At 40.6% G+C, this 23,174-nt stretch overlaps 1 protein-coding gene across 3 annotated transcripts in view; it reads left to right on the forward strand.

Annotated features, from left to right (window-relative positions):
• The window catches only part of wdpcp (WD repeat containing planar cell polarity effector), an 81,157-nt gene that overhangs the window by 52,298 nt on the left and 5,685 nt on the right, over positions 1–23,174 (forward strand). Inside the window, exons 11-15 of one of the 3 annotated variants that reach the window (XM_054599730.1) lie at positions 3,577–3,765; positions 4,856–4,979; positions 6,282–6,345; positions 13,740–13,839; positions 21,065–21,179. In XM_054599730.1, coding sequence (XP_054455705.1) covers positions 3,577–3,765; positions 4,856–4,979; positions 6,282–6,345; positions 13,740–13,839; positions 21,065–21,179 — 592 coding nt within the window. Of the gene's footprint in view, positions 1–3,576; positions 3,766–4,855; positions 4,980–6,281; positions 6,346–13,739; positions 13,840–14,597; positions 14,686–21,064; positions 21,180–23,174 lie in introns of those variants that run through there. The other 2 variants (XM_054599731.1, XM_054599732.1) reach the window with 2 other exon arrangements.

Below are 23,174 nucleotides of genomic sequence, written 5' to 3' on the forward strand. Positions count from 1 at the left end.
TCTGACTCCGTCTCTGAACCTCGGCGGTGTAAATACGTCGGCTGAACGGGGTCGTCCTCTCACCTCCTCGCCGCTGAGGGAAGTTAATTTGTTGACGGGCGGGAAGGTTAGCAGGAGTCACGCTCTCAGAGGTCATTCAATAATCGCCCCGGGGCAAGAGCCCCCCAGGTGCATTCTGGGATGCATTTTTCCGATAAATCGTTTACAGTGGCTGCGCAGTCCCTCGGGGCCCCCAGATAAAGTTTGCCAATCAAAATGTTTTATTTTTTTTCCCGTAGCTGCCACCTCACCCTCTCTAACACACTCATACACACACACACACACACACACACACACACACACACATACACTTATACACACACACACTCATGCACACATTCAGCGTCTTTAATTGTGACTTTGGAAAGGAGATGTGACAGCAGCACGCAGCTCTCTGCAGAAGTTTGAAAGCAAGGAGTGTGTGGGAGGAAGGTAGAAGATTGTGCACATCTCACTTTGTGCGTGTGTGTGTGTGTGTGTGTGTGTGTGTGTGTGTGACTGTGTGTATCCAACTGTGTTTGCCTGTGTGTGCACAGGGAAAGGGGAGGGTGTCTTCCAACAATAGCTTCCCCTCCTCTGATCGTCTGCCAAGGTTTTGATGAAGAAAGTCACTGCACGTCTTTTCTCCATGATAATTCCCCCCCCACACACACACACACACATACACATGTGTGTATTCTTGTATTTATGTGCTTCTATGCACACACACACACACACACACACTCCAACTCCACACTCCAACTCGTTTGTTTGTTTTCTTGCGCTCCTTCTCCGTATTGACTTGTTTCATAAGGCCCCGCTACATGACAGAAGGAGTGAGTCGGGAGACGGCGAGGAAGAAAGACTTGGCCGAGCTCCAAGTTTTTTTTTTTTCCATAGGAGGCAGCCATCCCTGGTGTCACCCCCCCTCTTCCTCCCCCGTTCCTCCTCCCCCTCACCCTCCCGCCTGCACCGAGTTATCTCATCTGGGCACACGTTGGCCGCGGCGGGGCCTTCACCGGGAGGGCAGACCGGTGAATGTGCTGCACGACATGCAACGAAAATGTGCATTTTTCTGAGGGGAAGTGAGAATATTGTTGATGTTTAATTACATAACTGGGAGTATTACTAGTTTAAATAAAATGTAGTATGATTACACACTAAAGCAGAAAAAGACAAGGCAACAATCTGAGTTTGAACCACCAGATTAATTACTAGTTTGGCCGCTAATAATGAATTTATCGACTCGTGTCATTTCTAAAAAGGACACATGTCATGTACTTGTTTTTTTCTTGGTATTCCTTGTTCTTGTTTTGTTATTGTTGTCTATTCGTTGTGTACAAATCTTTGTTTGTCGTGTGCTCGTGTTCTTATCGTGTACTCGTGTTCTTATCGTGTACTCGTGTTCTTATCGTGTACTCGTGTTCTTATCGTGTACTCGTGGTGATCTTGACTTGTATTCTTCACTTTCTCGTTGTTTTCTTGTTGTGTATTCGTTGTGTACGCATCAAGTTCCTGTCGTGTGCTGGTCCTGTACTAGTCATGAACTTGTCGTGTTGTTGACGTGTATTTGTGGTGTTTTGGTCGTGTACTCGTGGTATTCTTGTTGTGTATTCATCATGTTCTCATTGTGTACTCAAATAAGTTAGTGGAGACAGGTGTGGGAGAGAACTGACTCGTCCTAACGACCACAACAATGATCCATTGTCTTTACTTAGAGTTATCTTAGCGCTGACGTTAACACCCCGACTCAAGGACACGCACACACACACACACACACACACACACACACACACACACGTACACACAAACCGCACCATGCTCAGCTGACGTATTAGCCACATTAGCCCACTCTTAAGGGGATTTGGGGAGTTGCTAATTGCCAGCTTGTCATTTTAATTGCTCGAACAACTCCCCCCCCCCCCCCCCCACACACACACACACACACACACACACAACTTTAATTAATTAGACAAGCGTCAGCGGTGACTTTGCCTGCCTGCAGTCTGGCCCGTTGACAGTACCGCTGTCAGTGATCACCTACACTGTCCAGAGCCGTAACACCAGCTAAAACCAAATGTAGTTCAGTAAATATATAAGCCTAATGGAATACTTCAGCCATAAAATGACCATTTGTATATCAGTTACTCACCTTGTGTAACGTTTGTTTTTCTCTCATGGCTCCATTGAACGAAGAATAAAAAAAACAGAGAAAAGTTTTGATGAATCAAAGTTAATGGAGGCAGTTATTTAACAAACTCTCACATAACTCGTGCAGAATAATCCAAGTCTCATGTATTCAGCCGCATGCTCACTACTTCACAAACACATGCATCTTCACCTTCATGTCTTCACCCTTAAAAACTTTACTGTTTAAAACATTTCTGCATAAACAGTCTCACACTTGCATGCATTTGTTTGTAAAGTACTGAGCATACGACTGGACAAATGAGACTTGAAATATACAAAACAATGTGTGACAGAGGATGTTTTGAGCTAGTGGAGGCATGAGAAAAAACTACATTTTCTTCAAGAATTCAAAGTAACATGAGGTGAGTAACTGAAATACAGCTGGTCACTTTGTGAGTGAAGTATAACTTTAAATATAGCATCCTTTTATGTGGAACTTTAATATTTGAAAGTTTCGTATCACAGAGATGTTAAATGAACGAGTCTGGTGGCTCAACATCAGATTCCTCCGATAGTTTCACTCTGAACCATCGTGATCAATCACAAAGGACATTAATCATCTCTGGCATTCAACACCTTCACTTCCCGTATGTCTGCTCCATGAAGACACAAACACATGACCATATTCGCACACACAGAACGAGACACCACTACTACCGGGAAGAGTACAAAACCTCGTTCTTCCATTATTCAGCATAATGTACACACACACACACACACACACACACACACACACACACACACACACACACACACACACACACACACACACACACCAGGGATTAAAGAGACTTCCCCACTAATTGATTGACAAGTCGATGTCGGTCTAAACGATCTAGTTACTTATCTTAAGTAAGTGCTTCAACAACATATGTACACACAGTGAAGACCATTACACTCTAAAGACTCTGAGTTGTTGTTTCAGTAGCTGAATTTTTTAACAATTAAACTCACATATTAGTAGACAGGGATTTACTTTAACATCAGTGCTGCTTGGTGTGTTAATATAACAACGTTATCCAACATAAAACAGTGTAAAATAAAGATAAAACAATTAACACAAATATGATGATCAGAGGATCTGTTCTGTGTTTTGTTTTAGGCCTAGAAAAAAAACCGAATAGTCAAAATTGGTGTTTTATTTGTCAGATAATACCCAGGAAAGCATTTATTATTAGCAATTAATTTATTCTCAAGAATCAGGAACAGGACCAGGCAGTAGCGCTTCATATAAAAATGTTTAGAATATTTCATCAAATTATTCTCTAACTGTCACAGAGATAAACGAGAATATGTTGCATTGTTTTTTTAACTGTTCTTTATTTCGTGTGATAATAAACTTAAATCTAATGTGTCTCGTTATGACAGGAGCTCTGACCGGAGGACTGATGGGTCCCGGTGAGCTGCTGCAGCAGCGGCTGCGTTGCGGTCAAGTCAAAGAGGCGCTGGGCGTCCTGGAGGCCATGGACTGGAGCATCATGGGAGACGAGTGCTACCGAGGCCTGAGCTCAGTCACCAACCACCTGCTGAGGCTGGAGCTCAACGCAGACAGAGAGGGTGGGTGTTCGCTTTACTGACTCAAACCTCAGTTGTAAAATACAATATTTTTATCTTTCTGTCTCTGTAACGTTAGATTTAATCCCAATGAAAAGACACGAGAGATACCAGAGAGGATGAAGATGATATTTTAAATCTTTCTGAGTATCAGTTGCTTTTAATGTTTAAAACAATAATATTCTGTTAGCTGAGCCTAAAGGTTTGTATTTGTATAAAGCTTTTATAAGCTTGCTGACCTTCCAGTAAAACAAGTAAAAAGTTCATTCACTTGCACTTCTAGTATTTTATCAAAGTTTGCTGTTAATTATAACTTTGAGAATTAGTTTTCTGAAGGAAAAGTTAAGAAGAGACACTACAGGTGAAAGGAGTAAAACATTTTAACTAATTTGTAAATTCCCCAGTCGATTACTTACATTAAGACAAGTGTTTTTAGTAACAGATATTGTATGAATCAGACTATGAATGATATCTGAACAAACCCCTCTGTAGAAACCTTCAGAATATAGAGAGGAATGAAACTGTAAAGTTTGGTGTATGTAAGAGCTACTGAAGTGGAGATTTCTGGATCAGAGTCTGAGAAAAAACTCATTTAGAGAAAACGTCCTTTAAAGATATGTTTAGTTAAATGACATACATGTTGAAGACACTACAGGTGAATAGGGTAAAAAAAATAACTAATCGATATCAACATGAAACTTCACCAGTTGATTACTGACAATACGAGTAATATTTTATCTATTACAAGTTTTACTGAAATGTTATGTTTGAATATGCAAAGTATGCATTATGTTACGGTAACTTTTGGCGAATTTAGGAGAAATCTACAGACGGAAACAGACAAAGTAGTAAAATAAACACCTAAATGTGAATTTTAGATGTTTTCTTTCCACTAGTGTGATAGAAGACAAAATCTCAAAATTGACCAGTGCATGAAAACACGTTGTTTTACCTTCATATTTAACTATAAATCCATAAACATGCAGAGAAGTAAAGGTTTTAACTGAGCTAACTACATTATTTATAAAAATAAAAACAATTTCTTCCCGTCCTCTCTGTATTTATTTTGTGTGTTTGTGTCGTGTGTCTGCAGCTCAACTAGAAGCAGCTCTCGGTGTGTTTTACTCTCCGCCTGCTCCTCTCTCTGATGTCGTGATACTCGAGTACAGGGAGCCAATCAGCAAGTGCGCCCGCCGCTTTTTTCACCACCTTCTCAGGTAACGCCACCTACTCTGTCGCTGTGGTCCTCATATGATCAGCTGAGAGTTTTCGTGCATAACTCTTCAGGGGGGGAGTCGAAAGGTCAAGGTCGGCTAGAGGCATTTAAATACTTACATAAGCAGTGTGGTCATCCTTTTTTTGCAAATCACACTCAAATGATTATGTTTGTTAATCAATATAATCGACAGATCTGTTCTCCGTGAAGAATCACACAAAAGAACCATTTTAAATCTTGTTTTTACCAGAAATGTGCTCTTAAGTTTCTTGGAAATAAGTCACTCGGCCTAAAAAAAGCATAAAAATGACAAATCAACTAAAGAAATCTGAGTTGTTTTAGACGAAAACGACCGATTACATTGATTGATTGATTAGATAATTCCTGCTACTAATCAGTAATTATATGATTTATGATTCAGAGCTGCTTTTAAACTCTACAAACACACATTTACTGACTATATTAAGGCATAACAAGAACATTTTATTGGGTACAGAATCATCCAAAGCTCTTTGTTAAAAATGACATCCATTGCAGATACGTTTTAATTCCCCTCTATTCTCCGCTCACTTTTGCTATTTTGAAAAATTCTAAAAAGGAACTAGCGTCATGTCGCTCTCTGATGCAGCTTTGAGTCATTCATGAGGACGGAGCGCCTCGCATGCACCTGTTTAGACTTTTGTTTTTCATTTTTCCCTTCTGCCATGAGAGCCTTTTTGAAACGGCTGTTTGACTGAAATAGACCCCGTTGTTCCCGCACGCCGACGCTCGCCGCTCTTCATCCTGAAATCACCTCTCCGTTTTTTCCTTCTTCCTCCTCTGTAGCCGATGCTGCGGCGTTTTGTTTGGCATCCCTCCTCCTCCTCTCCTCCTCTCTTATCACCTACCTGCATTCTTTTTCTCTCCATCAACATCAAATGAAGGAAGCCTCCCCCTTCCTCACTCCCCCTCCTCTCTCTGCTTGTGTTTGTTTGTTTCATGTTGGCTCTAGACGAGGAAAGTTGAGGTGTTTTGTTCTGGGAGATGCAGCGCTCTCTCTCTCTCTCTCTCTCTCTCTCTCTCTCTCTCTCCCAGCTTTAATTCTGGATAATAGGACGAGGACTCTGCTCTCAGTTCAATTATAGACGGTTTTGTGTGCAGAGGTGTGTGTCTGTGTATGTGCAGGAGGAAATACGTACTACTCCCCTATCCATCCATACATTTCAATCCAAAGCATTTGTTTTTAGATTCCAGATTGTTTTTCTTTTATTATCAGGATGTTTCTGTACTTCATCTTCAACTGTCTCCATTTTTTTCTCTGCAGACACCAGCGCTTCGAGAAGGCCTTCCTCCTCGCCGTAGATTTAGAAGCCAGAGATTTATTCATGGTGAGTGGAAAGTAAAACACTTTGACTGATAGTATAATAAAATCCAGTCAGTCCGTCAAGAGCTTTATAATCTTGTTAACACAAATGAAATTCACTCAAACGCAAAAGCGTCTGCAGAAAATGTTTTAAAAGCAAAGAATTCTGTTTCCTCAAAAAAAAACTATTAAAAAAAATACAAAAAAGTCAGTTATAAAATGTTTTTTAACAATATTTTTGATGGGAGACAAGGCCTTTGTCAAATAATCAATTAGTTGATTGAATCAACTGATGAAAAAAATGATAGAAATAAACAAAATATAAGATACTGCATGTTTATTCGATATATTTATATTGGAGAGTTCGACAGTAAAAACACACACAGGAAACAGTTTTTATGTAATCGTTCTCCACCTTCTCTGTAACACAACACAACCTTGTTTTAATTGTTCAGTGACTGTTGTACTCTTGTTACTTCCATTTGCACATGACTTGTGACCCATACAAGTGTGTGTGTGTGTGTGTGTGTGTGTGTGTGTGTGTGTGTGTGTGTGTGTGTGTGTGTGTGTGTGTGTGTGTGTGTGTGTGTGTGTGTGTGTGTGTGTGTGTGTGTGTGTGTGTGTGTGTGTGTGAGAGCAGGTGTGATCTCGGTGTGGGCCTCTATCTTTTCACAACCTCGTGGCCTCTGCTCGGCCTTTTCCTCTCCTCTCATCTTCCCTCTAACTCGCTCTTTCTTCCACTCCACGCTGAAATGCTCCTCTATGTGTTTGACCCCCTTTTTCATGATGGGGGCCTCCTTTTTTTTTTGCTCCATGCTTCACCAACACCCTCCACATTAACACACACACACACACACAAACACACACTCTCACACACTTGCTCCCTCAATCACACTGATAGCACTGGTTCCAATTACCTCCCCACTAAGTAGTGCTGCTGGGAAGCCGAATTGAAAAGGTGGAGTCGAGCCTGTGGACCTTGAAAGAGCGCAGAGGAAGGAGAGGAGGGGAGGGGGGTGAGGAGAGGAAGGGAGAAGGGGAGAGGAGACGAGGGGGGTTGGATGGTGTTGTAGGTGGCTGGAAAGCTATATGACAAATGCATATAAAAAAGAGTAAAGAAACACCGTCTTTCTCCATCATTTTGGAGGTGTGGAGGGAAAGAAGGAATCAGAAGATGTGCGTTTAATGTAAATAATGTTTGATTTCAACAAAAAAATTCCAGTAACAGCAATTTATTTACATTTAGATACTCATACATGCACATACAGTACGTGCACTAGCTTGTCATAAACTTCATGTTTGTGTTAAGAATTAACTCTGTAATTCAGGAAATGTATGTTTATATAGATGCACAAGTGCCTAAACGAAGACTTTTCCTTTCAGAAATATGAAAAGCAAAATAATAAATCATTCATAAAACGATACGCATAATATCCTTTCCATATTTTGTGCCAAGTTATTGGTAATAAAATTGGACAAATTAGGATAGAATACTTCCTTTTCACAGTTTTCGTAATGTTTTCAAGACATTTGTGTGTTTGTCACAATAGTAAAATGACCCTGCAGTTTACAAGCCACCAATAAAGTTACAGTAAACTAAAGAGGAGTCATAAAATATCACGTGGATCGTTTGATCTGAAAGCCGGATCGTGTGAAGTTGGTGGGATGTTATCAATAACTGGAGCTTCACTGTCCACTGGTTCCTGAGACAGCGGGGCCGAAACTAAAAAAAACTCCAATTATGAAGCCGATCCACTCGTCCAGTTCACTTCAGTTGATGGAAGTTAAGAACGTCGTATCTCTCTCCTGTTTCTCTAAAACTTCACCTGACAGACACCAGATCAGCCTATAGCTTTACCTACAGATATAAATGTTATTTATACATATTCCATTATATCAAATCGTATCTAATCAAAGTAATCATGAACCAGACTGCAAAAACCTACATAAGAAGGTGGATGAATCAAACTAAAAACGGTCTTTCACCCTGGAGATGTCCCTGTGTGATACAAAAAGTCAACGTTGATTTATTTCTCACATAACTTGCATATTTCAGTAATGTCATTCCGTAGTTATTTTAGTCCAAACGACGATCTTTTCCTAAACCTAACCAAGTGGTTTTGTTGACTAAACATAACTAAGAATATTACGATCTTTCCCTTAACATTAGAAAAAAATTACGATCTTTTCCTCAACATAACTAAGAATTTTACGATCTTTTCCTTAACATTACTTCAAATTTTACGATCTTTTCCTCAGCATAACTAAGAATTTTAAGTTATTTTCCTCAACATAACTAAGATTTTCATGATATTGTCCTAAAATTAAATACAAATTTTAAGATCTTTTCATCAATATAACTACGTTTCTTTTTATCTTTTCATAAATATTACTAAGAATTTTACGATCTTTCCCTAAACCTAACAAAGTATTTCACATTTTTTCAAAGTATTCTTTTGGTGACTTAACCTAACTAAGTTGTTTCCTTTGAAGACAGAAGTTTATTTTGAAAAGACTGTATTTAGGTTATGAGTACAAATTGACACGTGTTGCTGGATATAAGAAACACGCCCAATAAATGAGGAGTAACTTTTTTATATCGTTGTACGAGGACAAATGACCAGATGTCTTTCTGACTTCCTGTTTTAAACCAAACCACATGGATAGTCTTACACCAAACATCTCTCCAACAGCTTCTCATCATACATCAGTTATACAAACAAATTTAAGAGACGACAAGAAGTTTTATTGGCACCTGTTTTTTTTAACGGTGCCCATCACAACAATCTCACAGATAATCTCAACCACCTCTCAAACTAAAGATCTGTAACAACGAGCACTTTCCTACCCGATCGACCAAGAGAGCATCAACTCATCGTGTTTAAAAAGAGCGACAATAACAGAAAGAGGACGTTGACATTTCACCCCGTCACTCTAATTAGCGTTGTGTTGTTTTTTTAACCTGCTGGTCAGCTGATTGAATCGAGGTGGAGAAGGTCAAAAAGGTCAACAACCCCCCCTCCACCTCTCACCCTCGACTCTATGACTCCTCAGAACTCAATAACGCGCCATCGACTTGATTAAAAAAATGCTCAAACGCACGTAGATAACAAGCCTCACCTCTTCTGGAAACGCCCAGCATGATACCCCCCTCCTCCTCCTCCTCCTCCTCCTCCTCCTCCTCTAACACCGGACCCCCCCCCCATCCCAACCCCTTCAAGCCACATTGTTTCCCCGCTAACAATAGAGGCCCCTCCAAACCTTTTGTCAAAATGAAACTCTTTAGTGTCGGGCTAAATTGGCGGGGAGGAGTTTTTGGTGGAGGTTGTGGGGGGGGTTGGAGGTTGTAGCAGGGGGTTACTGAGTCGTTTGCATTTTTTTTCATTCATAATTGGCGCTGTTCTGTAGCTCCCTAATTAGCCTTTGATAATGAGTTGATAATGTAACCAATTAGGTCATTCGTCAGCCAAGTCAAGCCCACGACAAGTTTCTTTCTTCCCAACTTCCCTCCCCTTTCTCCTCCTCCTCCTCCTCCTCCTCCTCTTCTTCTTCCTGGTTTCTCGATGTTGCTTGTTAATTAAATAAAATAGTGTGATAGCCCAATCGGCTCTTTTTTGTTCCTGCAATGATGAGGGGGGGGGCTTGTACTGTTTCTTGTTTTATACGACAGCAGTAAAAGAAAAAGCTGTTGGGTTCACCTCCTATCTTCCTCCTCTATCTGACGCCGGGCCTGGAGGAGGAGGAGGAGGAGGAGGCATCGCACGTCCTCGGCAATAAGCTCATTGTTGTCTCTCAGATCATTAATTAGCGTTAATAAAACGTAAAGTCCTTAACACCGATCTGATCAGTCAAACACAAGGCTCCTGGAGAACAGGTGTGTCATTATACACGATGTTAATTAGTGAATATGTTTTATTTTCATGTCTGTGGATTTGTGTCCAGTCTCCTCGAAGATATTTGATTTAACTAATTCAATTCTAAAACATTTGAGTTTCTGGGACTAATGATTGTTGTTGTGTTTATCCCAGGGATCGACATTTCACAGAGATATTTTTAAAGGTGTTGCAACGAAGCCTGAAAAGTGAAGTAATCTGATGTCCTCTCGAAGAGGAGATATTTAACAGTCACACGTACAAATACAGAGACTGAAATCACTTACTCACTGTGGTGATTTTGAGAGATGTAACACCGCATGGCATCTTAAACAATAAGTATTTCTGAAAAGATGTATGATAAAAGCATTTATAATAAAAGTTTGACTGCTCTTTTGTCACATTATACAGCAAAATCCCACATAAAATAGATTTTTGTCAGTCACGAGATAATACGCTCCAACAAAGGACGACTGGACTATTGTAAATTAAATTAAATTAATTGCCCTTTACTTTAAGACTATGATACAGAAAATATCTAACATATATATTTGGCTTTATAAGCTGTAAGCAATTACATATGTCATTTAAAGACCCTGTTCTTTTACTGGTAATTTCACCCAACTTGTTTTGCTTGAAAATATCAATTAAAAAAAATGCATTTAGTTGCTTCAGGCAGAATTAGACCGAATAAATCGCATTATGACCACCAGATGTGTCTTTTTTTTAAAGCAAGAAATTCATTATATTAATTTGAATATTTTGCTGCCATAACACTTTACTCCTATGTCTCTCTGCACCAAATGCAACAAGTTGTTTACTGTTATCTCTGTTAAATGTTGGACCCCGATCACAAATAATAACCACAGAATAGTTTAAGGGGTGATGTAAATACTACAGGTTTATTACATACAAATTCAATCATACACTCGTACTGCCGTCAGAAATCACAAACTCTGCCTCTGCAGACGGTCCACACATCAATAAGTTTCTCATAAAGCCTCGAATAAAAAGCTGAACGTTCCCGTTTGTGCTTCCCGTCGATCGTGTTTGACAGAAACACACAGCAAACACTCAGACATGATCCCGTCTGTTAACGCTGCTGTGTGCCAGTTAACCTAATCCCCATTTATTTGGAGGTAACCCAAATATCAGTCAATATCGGGCTCTTAGTGTCCACCACCTCCTTCCCCCCCCACCTCCCCTCGACTCCCCCCACAAAAAAACTCCCCTCTTTATCAGGCTCCGCAACCCCTAAAGCTCTTATATAAATAAGATTAGTGTCGCGTTTGAGCGTCTGGGAATAAGAGTTGTAATATCTGATGGTTTTATATGCAGCATTATTGTTATCCCTTCTTAGTCGGGCTGATACTCCTCTCTCTCTCTCTCTCTCTGTCTCTCTCTCTCTCGTTTATTCTTTCTCCCCATCCCTCTCTCCAGATTCAGACAGTATTATGAGGAGCTAAGCTGGAATAAAGCGCCCCGGCATCAAATGTTCATATTGTTCTGTTCTCTCTGTCGTACAATCTCTCTCTCCCTCTCCTCTCTCTCTCTCTTATGTCTTCCTCACCGTCTCTCACCTCACTATCGTTTCCTCTTTTTAATCTTCTGCTGCTCTGTTTTTGTTATCAATTAGGAAGCCTCTCTCACGTCTAATTGAAGGGGGCCGTGTCCCCGTCGCTGAATTCGCCGCCTCGGCCCTGCGAGTTCTTTTGAGGCCATTTTGTCGTCGGCCATTTTCACATTTCCTCCTAACTCTTCTCCACAGAGGGCAGGCACCGCACTGTAATTACCCAATCTGTTCCCATTCATACTCTTCAATTTCAGCACCTCTCGTTCTCTCGTACCCCCCCCCTATTTCCGTCTCTTTTGGAAACAAGCACACCCCCTCCCTCTTTTATTTTTTTCCTCTGGGGGTACAAAAGCCGGGTAACAATATGGGGGTATTAGGGCCGGGTGCAGGCCCAGCTGGGGGGTGGCTTTAGCCAGCTGAGGGTTATCCACGGCGAGCCCTGAGTCACGGCACCGATGTCCTGTGATGTCGCTGAGGCGGAAGACTTTTCTTAACACGCTGTGCCCTTTGATGGGCCCTCAGGCCCTGCACTCGGCCCGAGGAAACCCTGCGACCCCTCGTTGGGAGCCAGGAGGAGCGTGTGATTCACTCTGTTCAATCACTTTAAGAGGTTGAGTGTTGCAGAATTTAGTTTTTATTCTTCTTTTTCACATTTAAAATTGTTCCTTGGCCCATTTTTCAGTGTTTTGTTGTTTTTTTTTAGTCCCTTTTGCACCACCATTCCACTCAAAGCGACTGGGAGCTGACCAGTTTAGTTGTTGACGGGCTCCACTGGAGCAACTGGGGCAACATGCTGGTTGTTGTTGAGGGTTTTGTTTTTTCATTTTACTTCACAGCCGTTCTGGAGGGATTCGAATCTGCGACCTTTTTTCGACACAAGACTGAGTTTTGTATCGTCACGCTGCTGCTCCAGTTTGCTTCTTACAACTGGGAAAACTATCACTGGTCATTGGTGCGATGAAGATCAGTCAGTATTGTTTTTCTTTATATAGATCCTCAGCTGTTCATACAATATAAACGTTCATATGAGGACACTAATTCTCTTTAAACGTCATAAAATGTTAGAATTTTGTTCTAATGTTGCAGGAAAATTGGTCTGCATGTTTTGACTCTAACAGCTCCTCTGTTTCCTTTGTGCATTGCATTGTGGGAGAATAGTGTGCATCAATAGCACATCTTTGAAGTTGCATACATTTGTTTTCCTATGATTTAATTTTTGATTTAACTTTTTAGTGAACACATGACATAAAGTAGTATATATTCAGGACGCAGTACATGTCCCTCACAGGACAATTAAGATTTAAATTGAATCTACTTCATTTAAACTGCAGTTTGAGAATAAATTTTCTTGTATTTAAATAGATGAACTGACCTCATCCCTTCTTGCAGCCCAGAGCACCTTAAAACAGAGCGTCTGTCTGATGCAATGCAGGTTATTAATGAATATATGGCGCCCACCCTCAGACACCATTTACCAATATTATCTCTCTTTATGGCCCCGCAAGACTCAAACAGAGCGATACAGAGGAAACACGCTGGTTCCAATATAGTCGCGAGCTGATGTAGTAATGTGCTCAGCTGGATATGTTTCTCCGTAAAGAGAGAATAGCGGCGTTTCTGAAAGGTGAACAGTCTCTCGCCTCCTCTCCCACTTTTGAAATGTGACAGATAACATCCTCCCTAGTTCAAAAAACACGGAGAGAGACGAGGGTGTGAGGGGGGAGGAAGGGGGGGACAAGCAGGCTGATTTCAAAGTTTTTGGAGGAACCGGCATTTCATCCAACCGGTGCTCTTTTCTGATGTTTGGCTTCAAACGGCTCATTTTTTTTCCTCCTCTCATTTCATCTGTTTCTTCTTTCTCCCGCCAAAACACCTCCCCCTCACCCCCCTAAAAAAAAAACCTATTGTCATCGGAGTCTAGATTCATTTTAGATTAACGTTCACGTTTCTTTCTTTCTTGCATTTCCTTCAAAGGACCTCCATTATGTTGCCAGCGATAAGGGCGAGCTGGTGCTAGCGGACGTGGCCAAGAGGAAAGCTAATGAAATCCAGGCTCAGACCATCGCAGGCAACGGTAAGAAAGAAAGAATATATATAATCATAATGTTTGACCAGAATGACACCAAAATGTGACTCGTTATTTCTCCTCTCATCTGAAATGTGAGCTGGACTCCCGATAACCTCAGAAACTCACCCACTCCGACACACTTTTCTGATGTCTGACGCCAGACGTTTTCTGCCGGCTCTCACCTTCGTTTAACGACACAAAGGAGAATTAAATCAGATCATGTTTGACATATTCATGTAGAAATACACACAACCTGTTGCCTTGCTTTAAAGGTGATATCGTCTATAGTGGTGATTAAAAGTGAGATAGTGAAAACAAGTTTTTATTACATGTTTGTAAGAAAGTGTAAAAATCAAACTTAACGCTCAAGAGCGCATTTAAAAATAAATAAACTGCTTTAAAACTAGATTAAATAAAACACACAATCAATTAAAATCACAGATATAAACAAGAGAATATATGTAAATGAATATATATCAAAAGTGTAAAAAAAAAACAGTATTTCACAATGCACTAAATAGAATAAAAACAAATTAAAAATGAAAATCTTTCTCAAGAATAGAGGTATCTTCCGGTTCCCCCATAAGGTTCCTTATGTTTGGAGATTTTTTTTCACCTAAAATGAAATAAAAAAGTATAGTGATATAAAGTGTAGAGTGTTGAAAAATAAAGTCTTTAATATCAGACTAATTAAATACGTTACACTGAAGGTTTTCTGGAGGAAAACCAGCAAAGGCCCTTATTTTTTTTTGTCGTTACTTCAGGCTTTGCTGCTGCCCTTTGACAAACACTCCCCAAAGCACATACCAGAGGGGATCAAGCCGAGTTCCTGATTACACACACACACACACACACACACACACACACACACACACACACACACACACACACACACACACACACACACACACACACACACACACAACACTCACAGAGGCTTCAAGGGCCAACGGGTGAGCAGAAAACATTCAAATTTGTGAGGGAACTAGATGAACATGTCTGATGAGTCCTTCATTGGTGATTAAAACACACCAGAAGGCAATGTGCTCGAGTGTGTGTGTGTGTGTGTGTGTGTGTGTGTGTGTGTGTGTGTGTGTGTGTGTGTGTGTGTGTGTGTGTGTGTGTGTGTGTGTGTGTGTGTGTGTGTGTGTGTGTGTGTGTGTGTACTCACAGACAGCCAAATGAGTCGAGAGAGGTATTTAACTCCCCCGTATAAGGTCAGACCCCTCAGGCTGAGTGTCTGTGTGTTTGTCGGTGAATTAAAATGAGCGTTTGTGTAACTATGAGGCCTGTTTGCGTGCGGTTTCTTTTTCTTTTTTCTTTTTTTTACCTAATGTGATGCATAACACGCACACGCCTCCTCATAAGCCTCTTAATTATGTCCTAGATGATTTACCTCCATCACCTGCAGCATGTCCTATCCTTGGACAACAGCGCTGCAGAGAAAGAGGCAGGAAGGGACCGAGGAGGTGAGGAAAAAGGAGGGATGATGGAAGGAAAAAGGAGGGATGGCAGGCAGAAGGAAGGGGGGGAAGAAAAGGATAAAAGTAGGAAAGAAGGTGAAGGAAAGAAACATGAATACATGAGAAGAAGGAATAACAAGAATATGAACGAGTAAAGACAATTAAGAAATTCATGGAAATTAAAGGATGCATGAATATTTATCTAATTTTGTTCCATTTCTAGTTTAGTCTTCTAACTTTTGGCCGCTGAAGTAAACAAAAGTTTTTTTAAAGTCTTCGGTTCTGTCAGCATGATATGAATTTCTAAACGCTGGAAATAAACGTTTACATTCATGAGGAAGTCTTGATGACACCCAACCTTCACCGAGTCGCAGGAATCACAGGCTTCAACCAAAGACTGTTAATAAGAAGTGGACGTGGTCATCGTGATGTCACCCACTGGTCTGTGGACGGCCGATTTGAAGCCTCGGGTTCTGGGATTTTGCCGTCTCCATCTTGTATTTTTTGGCAACCAATGAACGGAGGTCACCATATTTTTAATGGTACACACACACACACACACACACACACACACACACACACACACACACACACACACACACACACACACACATGTTACATGGTAGAGGACTTGACTGAAACAGACACTCACAAGGAGGATACTGACATCGTGTCACAGACAGTAGTTGTGACGGTTAAACGGATGGTTATGTCGGGGGTGTGTGTGTGTGTGTGTGTGTGTGTGTGTGTGTGTGTGTGTGTGTGTGTGTGTGTGTGTGTGTGTGCTGTACAGTTGTGGCTCAATGTTCAGACAAGAACACGGAGTACATAGACAAAGCAGAAAAGCCAGCTCATAAATAATGAGTGACTCGCTTCAAGCAGAGAGCTCCAGTGAACAGGTGTCTCGCTTTACACCCACACACACACACACACACACACACACACACACACACACACACACACACACACACACACACAGAGACCTTGGCATGGCCGCCCGTCACACACCTCCAGGATCCACTCTGGCTCTGTTGTACTTTTTACTCCACTACATTTATCCGTCAGCTACAGTTATTCACATTCTTTCTCACAAATATTCTTTTACAGGAAAAATACAAATTACATTACAGTCATTTAGCAAATGATAAGAATAGTTTTTTAGGATTTAACCACCGGGTGTTCCCACCTTTTGGGCTTTTGACCCCCAACAGAAGAGTGGTGGAGCCTCTTGTCAAGGGATCAGTTCAGTAGATTTAGTTTAGTAAATATCGGACAAATAATCTGGAGTAACCGGGTCATGATTTCTGGAAACAGATATTTCTGTTGAGTTTTTTAAATGTATTTCGTGGCGCTTCGAGTGCCGTCTACTTCCAGTTTCATTAGATAGAATGTAGACATCTCCACAGCCGATACCTCCTAAAATAGGCAACTCACACCGAAACAATCTAGCCTGTTAAAAATCATAACATGAAAGAGGAAACGTATGTATTTGATTTTAGGGTGAACTGTCCCTTTAAGTTTTTCCCCACATTGATAAAGCAAATCATTTAATTTGTAAAAACCACAATATAATGTATGTCACTATAAAACAAATCCAGAGGCTTATTATTATTTAACATGGCTCCTCAAAAGCAAGACAGTAAACTAATATTTGTCCTCTATTATGGGATGTGTGCTGCTAACAAATCATCAGTATCAGCATCAGAGAATTCAGCCCCGATCAGGATGATACCTGCTGTGGAAACAAACAAACAGCGTCTACAGGTGTGTTTGGGCACATCATCACATGATGCATTTTTTAAATGTGTTTTTTTTAAAGTGGCAGCCATAAATATATAACAACGTATAAATTCAGAGTCCCTCCACGCTGAATAAACATGTCGCTCACATGCTTTTCAAACACGAGTTCCCAAGCTGCAGCTACAGGAACCTTTGGCTCCAGACCCACAATGTTTATGTTTGAGCACACACACAAACACACACACACATACAGGAGACTGAAATTTGTTTGTTCTCCGTCATAGTCAAACACTACAGCTCATATTCAAAACAGCCCTCGGAGACATATGTGTTTGTGTAAATATGTGTACTGTATGTTTGCTGTTGGGTGTGACGTTGGAGGGCAGGTCGTGCACGAACCGACCTTTTGTGAGAATCGGTCGTTAAACAGAAAATGTGAAAGCGTCCCGTTTCTGTAGGTGTGAAGCAGGCGTTTCCCTGCAGCGAGCGCCAAGTCCCAACACATCCTGCTGTTAAACTGTACAAACGTATAAAAAACCTGCACCAAGTCAATCTCTTATTACGGAGCCAAATACACACATCTAACGCACTTACACAAAACCGGTACGTTAAGTTTCCACAGCACCAGAGAGTCTTTACAATGCAGAATATTTAACGACAATAATATCGATGCTTGATTGGCTCATTTAAAACTGCACCCATAACTCCCAAAAAATCTAAGTACATGACATCCCCGATTTGTAATTATTATAATTGCAAGGTGTTTTTTCTGTAATATTTGTGGGCGCAAAGGGTTTTTTCTCCTATGTGATTCCTGAAAATGTTTATCACGTTTTATACAAATATTTGTTGCTTAAGCCCATTTCCTACTAGACTCCATTGACAGAATCAGTAATTTTACCTAACTGATTAATGTAAAACACATTTCAATCAAACTCTCAAAAAAAATGCATAACCATCTTTGTAAGTCTTTCCACTGTTCCAACAATCACCAACTCTGGTTTGATAGTTTGAACAGAGACCGAATAAACTATGGTATACAAAAAAAAGAAGTAACCAACGTAACATTTTCCCTGTTTACTAACCCTGTTTTCCAGCCAATCATGACACCACAGAAATATAACAGAAAGGCATACTGGTCTACTGGCAACTTAAACATCCATGACTGCCAATATGGTTGAGTGTGGGTTTTCCCCAAAAAACCTTCATATACGCACTAATTTAGGTGGGAAAAAGGTACAAGTGTTTCTGCTAATGAGGTGAGATAATGCGAATGTATTTCAATGCAGCTTTATCAGTTTAAAGGACTTTTTTTTTACATAATAACATTGCTAGTATCATTTGTTTTTTTTCTTTGTAACCCTCACAAGTAAATATTGACAAATGTTAGAAAACCAATGCTCAAAAGCTGAAACAGGTTTCTTTATACTTGTATTATAACCTGTATACTGTTAACATATTTGTTTTTTCTTCACTGTCTCGTTCCTGCCTCCCGAGAGGAGTTGGAGCAACCAAAGCTTTTTTTATGACCCAAAGAAAGTTTGATATTTTCGTGCATCTTTGTGGAAGCATAATGTTAAATGGGAGAGCTGGCGGTTAGCTGGTAGCTTCCTGCTCCTTCTCATTGAGAGGAGCCCGTTGAGGTGATTCAGGTCTGATCAGGGGGGTTACTTTCCTGTGGAGGTATTCGAATCACGTTCAGCGGGGAGGAGAACCGGGGGGGGGTGCTAACTTAGCTTAGCATAAAGACTTGAAGCAGGCTAGCCTTGGTTCTGTCCAAAAGTTAAAAAAAATACACCTATTGGCACCTTTAAAGCTCGCTAATTAACACGTTATATCCTCGTTTGATTTGTACAAAAACTGACAAGTAAAACCAACAAATCCCTATTTGTGGTCGCTGAAAAAAAGACAACCAGTTATGCTTTTTCTTGATCTAGGCCATCACCACCCTGGATCATCTTATTTCTCTTCAAGGAAATCATAGAAACAAGTCGATTTGCATTGGAAAGAAGAAACATTGGAAAGAAGAGCATATCTTATGCTGTTATTCACTTGTTTTCAAAAAAAGAGAAAAGAATCAATAACAGATCTGCTGGTTCTTCAAGGTGGATGTCTTGGACTCAGAAGACATCACATTTCTATGCACCTCTTCTCATATTTATGTGCATCCATTGTAAAGCTTGATGAACAGAGATTCAGCCTTCGCCTGTACACACACACACATACATAAACAGACAATAGAGGACACACATTTCAGCTTAGAAATGGTCCCTTTTCATAACAGCGTAGGAAATCGCTTATAGCTGTCTGGCTGACAAGTGCGTTGATTCGGATAGATACGACGTTGTGTGAGAGGCAGAGCGGGCGAACAAGTGCGCGGGAAGACGTCTTTTCTCTTCCTCTCTATCTCGAGTAGCGTTTCGCCAGGAGGGGAAGCCAAGTTGTTTTGCCTGATCGTTGTGTCTCCCCCTCACAAAGGGCTGATGTGACTGCAGGGCCTTTTTTTCAACGGACAAAGAGACAAGAGCTTTATCTGAAGATCCACTTCTCCACCTCCTCGCTCTTTCTCCTTTTTCTCGATATGGTGAAAAGCCTGTTAGCTCCGGTGTGTTGAAGGAAAAAGCAGCGTTTGTTTGTGGGTTTTTTTTTACTCTTTCAGCTCCGTTGGTTGCTCTGATCCAACAACCTCCACTACTGTTTGACTTCCTGTCTCAATTCAGAAACTTCACCGGCATGACGTGTTCATCAGAAACGTGATTGTCGACGTGTGACGTCCAAATTAGCAAAAGCCCACACTCTCACACAAACCATATAATATATCTATAGTGCTGAATAAAATACTCGACAGAAATCTGACTAAATAAGCTGCCAATAAATGTAACAAGCCAACGTTTTGATCTCACAGATCTTTATCAGGCTTTGTCAGGTAAACAAAACAGAACATGCGATATAGAGGCGGATGGCGAATCTGTGTGTACACAAACACGCTCAATGCTCAGGTGGTTGTGATCTGCATAATTAAAAATAACAAGGCTAAACTAATCCAAACGGTGCCAGAGAACAGGGTTATACACCACAAGGGGAATTAAATGTACTAAAATACAGTAGAAACAAAACAAACGTACCGTATGAAAAAGAACCACCAAACCTCCTGGAAAACCAATCGTTTGACTGAAGTATTATAATCTCAATCAGTTTGGAGTTTAAATATATACAACCAAAATTTACAGAGAGATTTATTTATATTCTCTTGGCTTATTTTGTAACAGCAACTTAAATGTAGGCTAAGAATATAAGAATAAGGCCCATCAAATCAACGACATTATTATTATCTGAACTACAATAAAGATTAAAGCTTGGACAGAACAATTGGGAAATGTAGAATTAGAGGTGAATATTTAAGATACATTTTTTATCCCAAATTATATAGAAATTAACAAAAATATACTATTCAATAGCAGAGAAACATGAGATTCTAATGTTATCGTTGCATTTCACCCGGTGTGTGTTTACTTGTGTGTTCTTGTTGTTGTTTACTTTCCTTCAGGTTGTGTTGTTTGGCATGTGGCCTAAACATACGGCATGTTTCCCTCATCAACAATTACAGTTTTTGATTTCTTTCTCTTATGCAGGACACAGAAATGCATCTGAGTTGCCAAAACAATTACAGTGAAAGATATTTCACACAATTTCTAGTTTCTTTAAGTTTTGGGGATTGATTTTTTTTAATTAAAAATACACCTACACCCTTACACCATGAAAACAAAATGACACTCCAAAAAAAGGTGGAAAGATGAATGGATGACATGGATGTCACATTGTGTTTTGTAGCTTGTTGATTAAAACATAAAATATTTGGATGTGAATGATTTTTTTAGGCACCGTAAAGGAAAATAGTGAAATAAGAAAAGTAAAATCTAGGCGGTTCTTTCATTTTATTTTCAGGTAAATAAAAACTGCTCTCACTCATCCTTATCCTCTGTGTTTGTGTGTGTCTTTGTGTGTTTGTTTGTGTGTGTTTGTCCTAGAAGATCCTCTGAAAGGCAGAGATGGTGTGTTGTTTGGTTCCAGCCTCGGGGACGGACGGACGGAGAGGAACCAAAGTGCATCAGGACCTTCGTACCCAGAAACTCCCACAACACAGTGAGTTACATGTACTGTGTGTGTGTGTGTGTGTGTGTGTGTGTGTGTGTGTGTGTGTGTGTGTGTGTGTGTGTGTGTGTGTGTGTGTGTGTGTGTGTGTGTGTGTGTGTGTGTGTGTGTGTGTGTGTGTGTGTGTTTCAAGGAGTACTTCATACACAAAATGAACATTTGTATATCAGCTATTTACCCCGTGTTACCTTGAAGAGTTTTTTACTTTTACAGTCTCCAGCTTGTGCAGGCGCTTCTCATCAGTGTGAATCCAAAGAGTTTTAAATAGTAATGTTTTAGTCAAAAACCATGTGTCTGTAAGGTAGTGAGCATACAACTGGATGAATTTGACCTAGATTATTCTGCACCGGTTGCATGAGAATCGGAGTAACTACTGATGTGTCACCTGATGATTGATCTCTTTTAGCTCTGTTTTTGGTCTCCACCACCTCTTTTGGGAAATATCTGTCTCTTTAGCTGCTAAATTCTCCACTATGTTCACCAGTTAGTGTCTAACTTAGTCTGTAGGCTGTTTGATTTTGATAAGGTAGTGTACAGGAGCTTTAAGACCATTTTAAATGACTAAAAACAGCTTTTCTGACAGTTAACCAGAACCAGTAAAGTTAAACAATGACCTGAAAGCCGTTACCTTTGTCACATTGTCAGTTAGTACAGTGTCGCCAACTCTTTTCCAGTTAAATGTTAGCTAGCAGGCTAGCTACAAAAGATGCTAAATATAGCGAGGAAGCCGCAGAAACAGTCCGTCGCTTCAGGCCTCGCTCCAAACTGATTCCCTCAAATTATCATTATGAACATAATCAACATTCTGAGTGTTTGATTCATTGATTGCTGCCGTGTAACAAGAATTTCAACCAAAATACCAAAAATGTTTTTGAAGAAGATAACCGAAGCTGCCTTTAACGAAGCCCCAGACAGACTTTGTGAGCAGAGGATTTACTGTTTCACTTTTACTTGTCATCTCCATTCACTATTGTCTTTATATGAATTGTATGAGAGCGTCTGAGGCCAAATGACCCAGCTGCAACATTTCAAATGTCAAAGCCACATCAGTTCCGGGTCTTACGCTTCCAGCCATCCCAACGTTGAACCCCGGGAGCCACATTTTAAAAATAAAACGCCACCGGAGTCCATTTTTCACCACGGTTCAGTCTCCGGAGTGCCAATCTAAAAAAACTCACTGTTTCAGAGTGATTGTTTAATACACTCGTCTACGAGAATGACATGTTGAAACAGCGTGACTAAAGACACACTGAAAGCTGCTGTCTCTTTGTCCCGACCCGACTCTCACACACACACACACACAAATACAAATATAGCCATCCACGTCTCTATTGTTGTGGAGGGGTGGGGTGATGGAGGGGCATTCCTTGTCATACCCCGACTAACATATTGGAGTATTTATATGGGATTTGTGTGCATTAGATAAAAAAAGGCACTCTTGTTCTTTTCATCCTCATAGGCTTTTCATGGCTGTTTGACTGTAACACTGATGACTCTCTGCTCTGCAACCACCACCCCCCAAACCTCCACTCTGCGTTTCTCTAAGCCCCCTCCATCCATCCCAAATCCCTTCCTATCAGCCAATTTAAACAAGCTGGGTCCAGAGAGAGAGAGAGAGAGAGAGAGAGACAGAATGAGATGCTCCGTCCTAAGCTCTTTTTAAAAACAGTAAAAGGAGCGAGAGGAGAAAAGAGAGGCTGGTAAAGAGGGTTAGGGTGATTTGGCAGCCGGTCGTACTACCCCAGGTCTTCCTCTGCACCGCTGACGGAGGCTAAGAAAGCAGATCCCCAAACCTCCCAAAAGATAATAGCAACAGAGTAAAATGAGACAAAAGCCTCTGCTTTTTTTTTTTTTATTCCACCCCCCTCCTCCCTGCCTTTAGAACAATTTTTCATATTGAAACCCCCTCCGTTTTTTTTGTTTTTTTTGTAATCTGGTCTCCGATGAAGTTTCATTGTTTCTCATGTGAAGCCAGTGACAGCTTAG

This window comes from Anoplopoma fimbria, chromosome 6 (assembly GCF_027596085.1).
Source record: "Anoplopoma fimbria isolate UVic2021 breed Golden Eagle Sablefish chromosome 6, Afim_UVic_2022, whole genome shotgun sequence".
Taxonomy (NCBI): Eukaryota; Metazoa; Chordata; class Actinopteri; order Perciformes; family Anoplopomatidae; genus Anoplopoma; species Anoplopoma fimbria.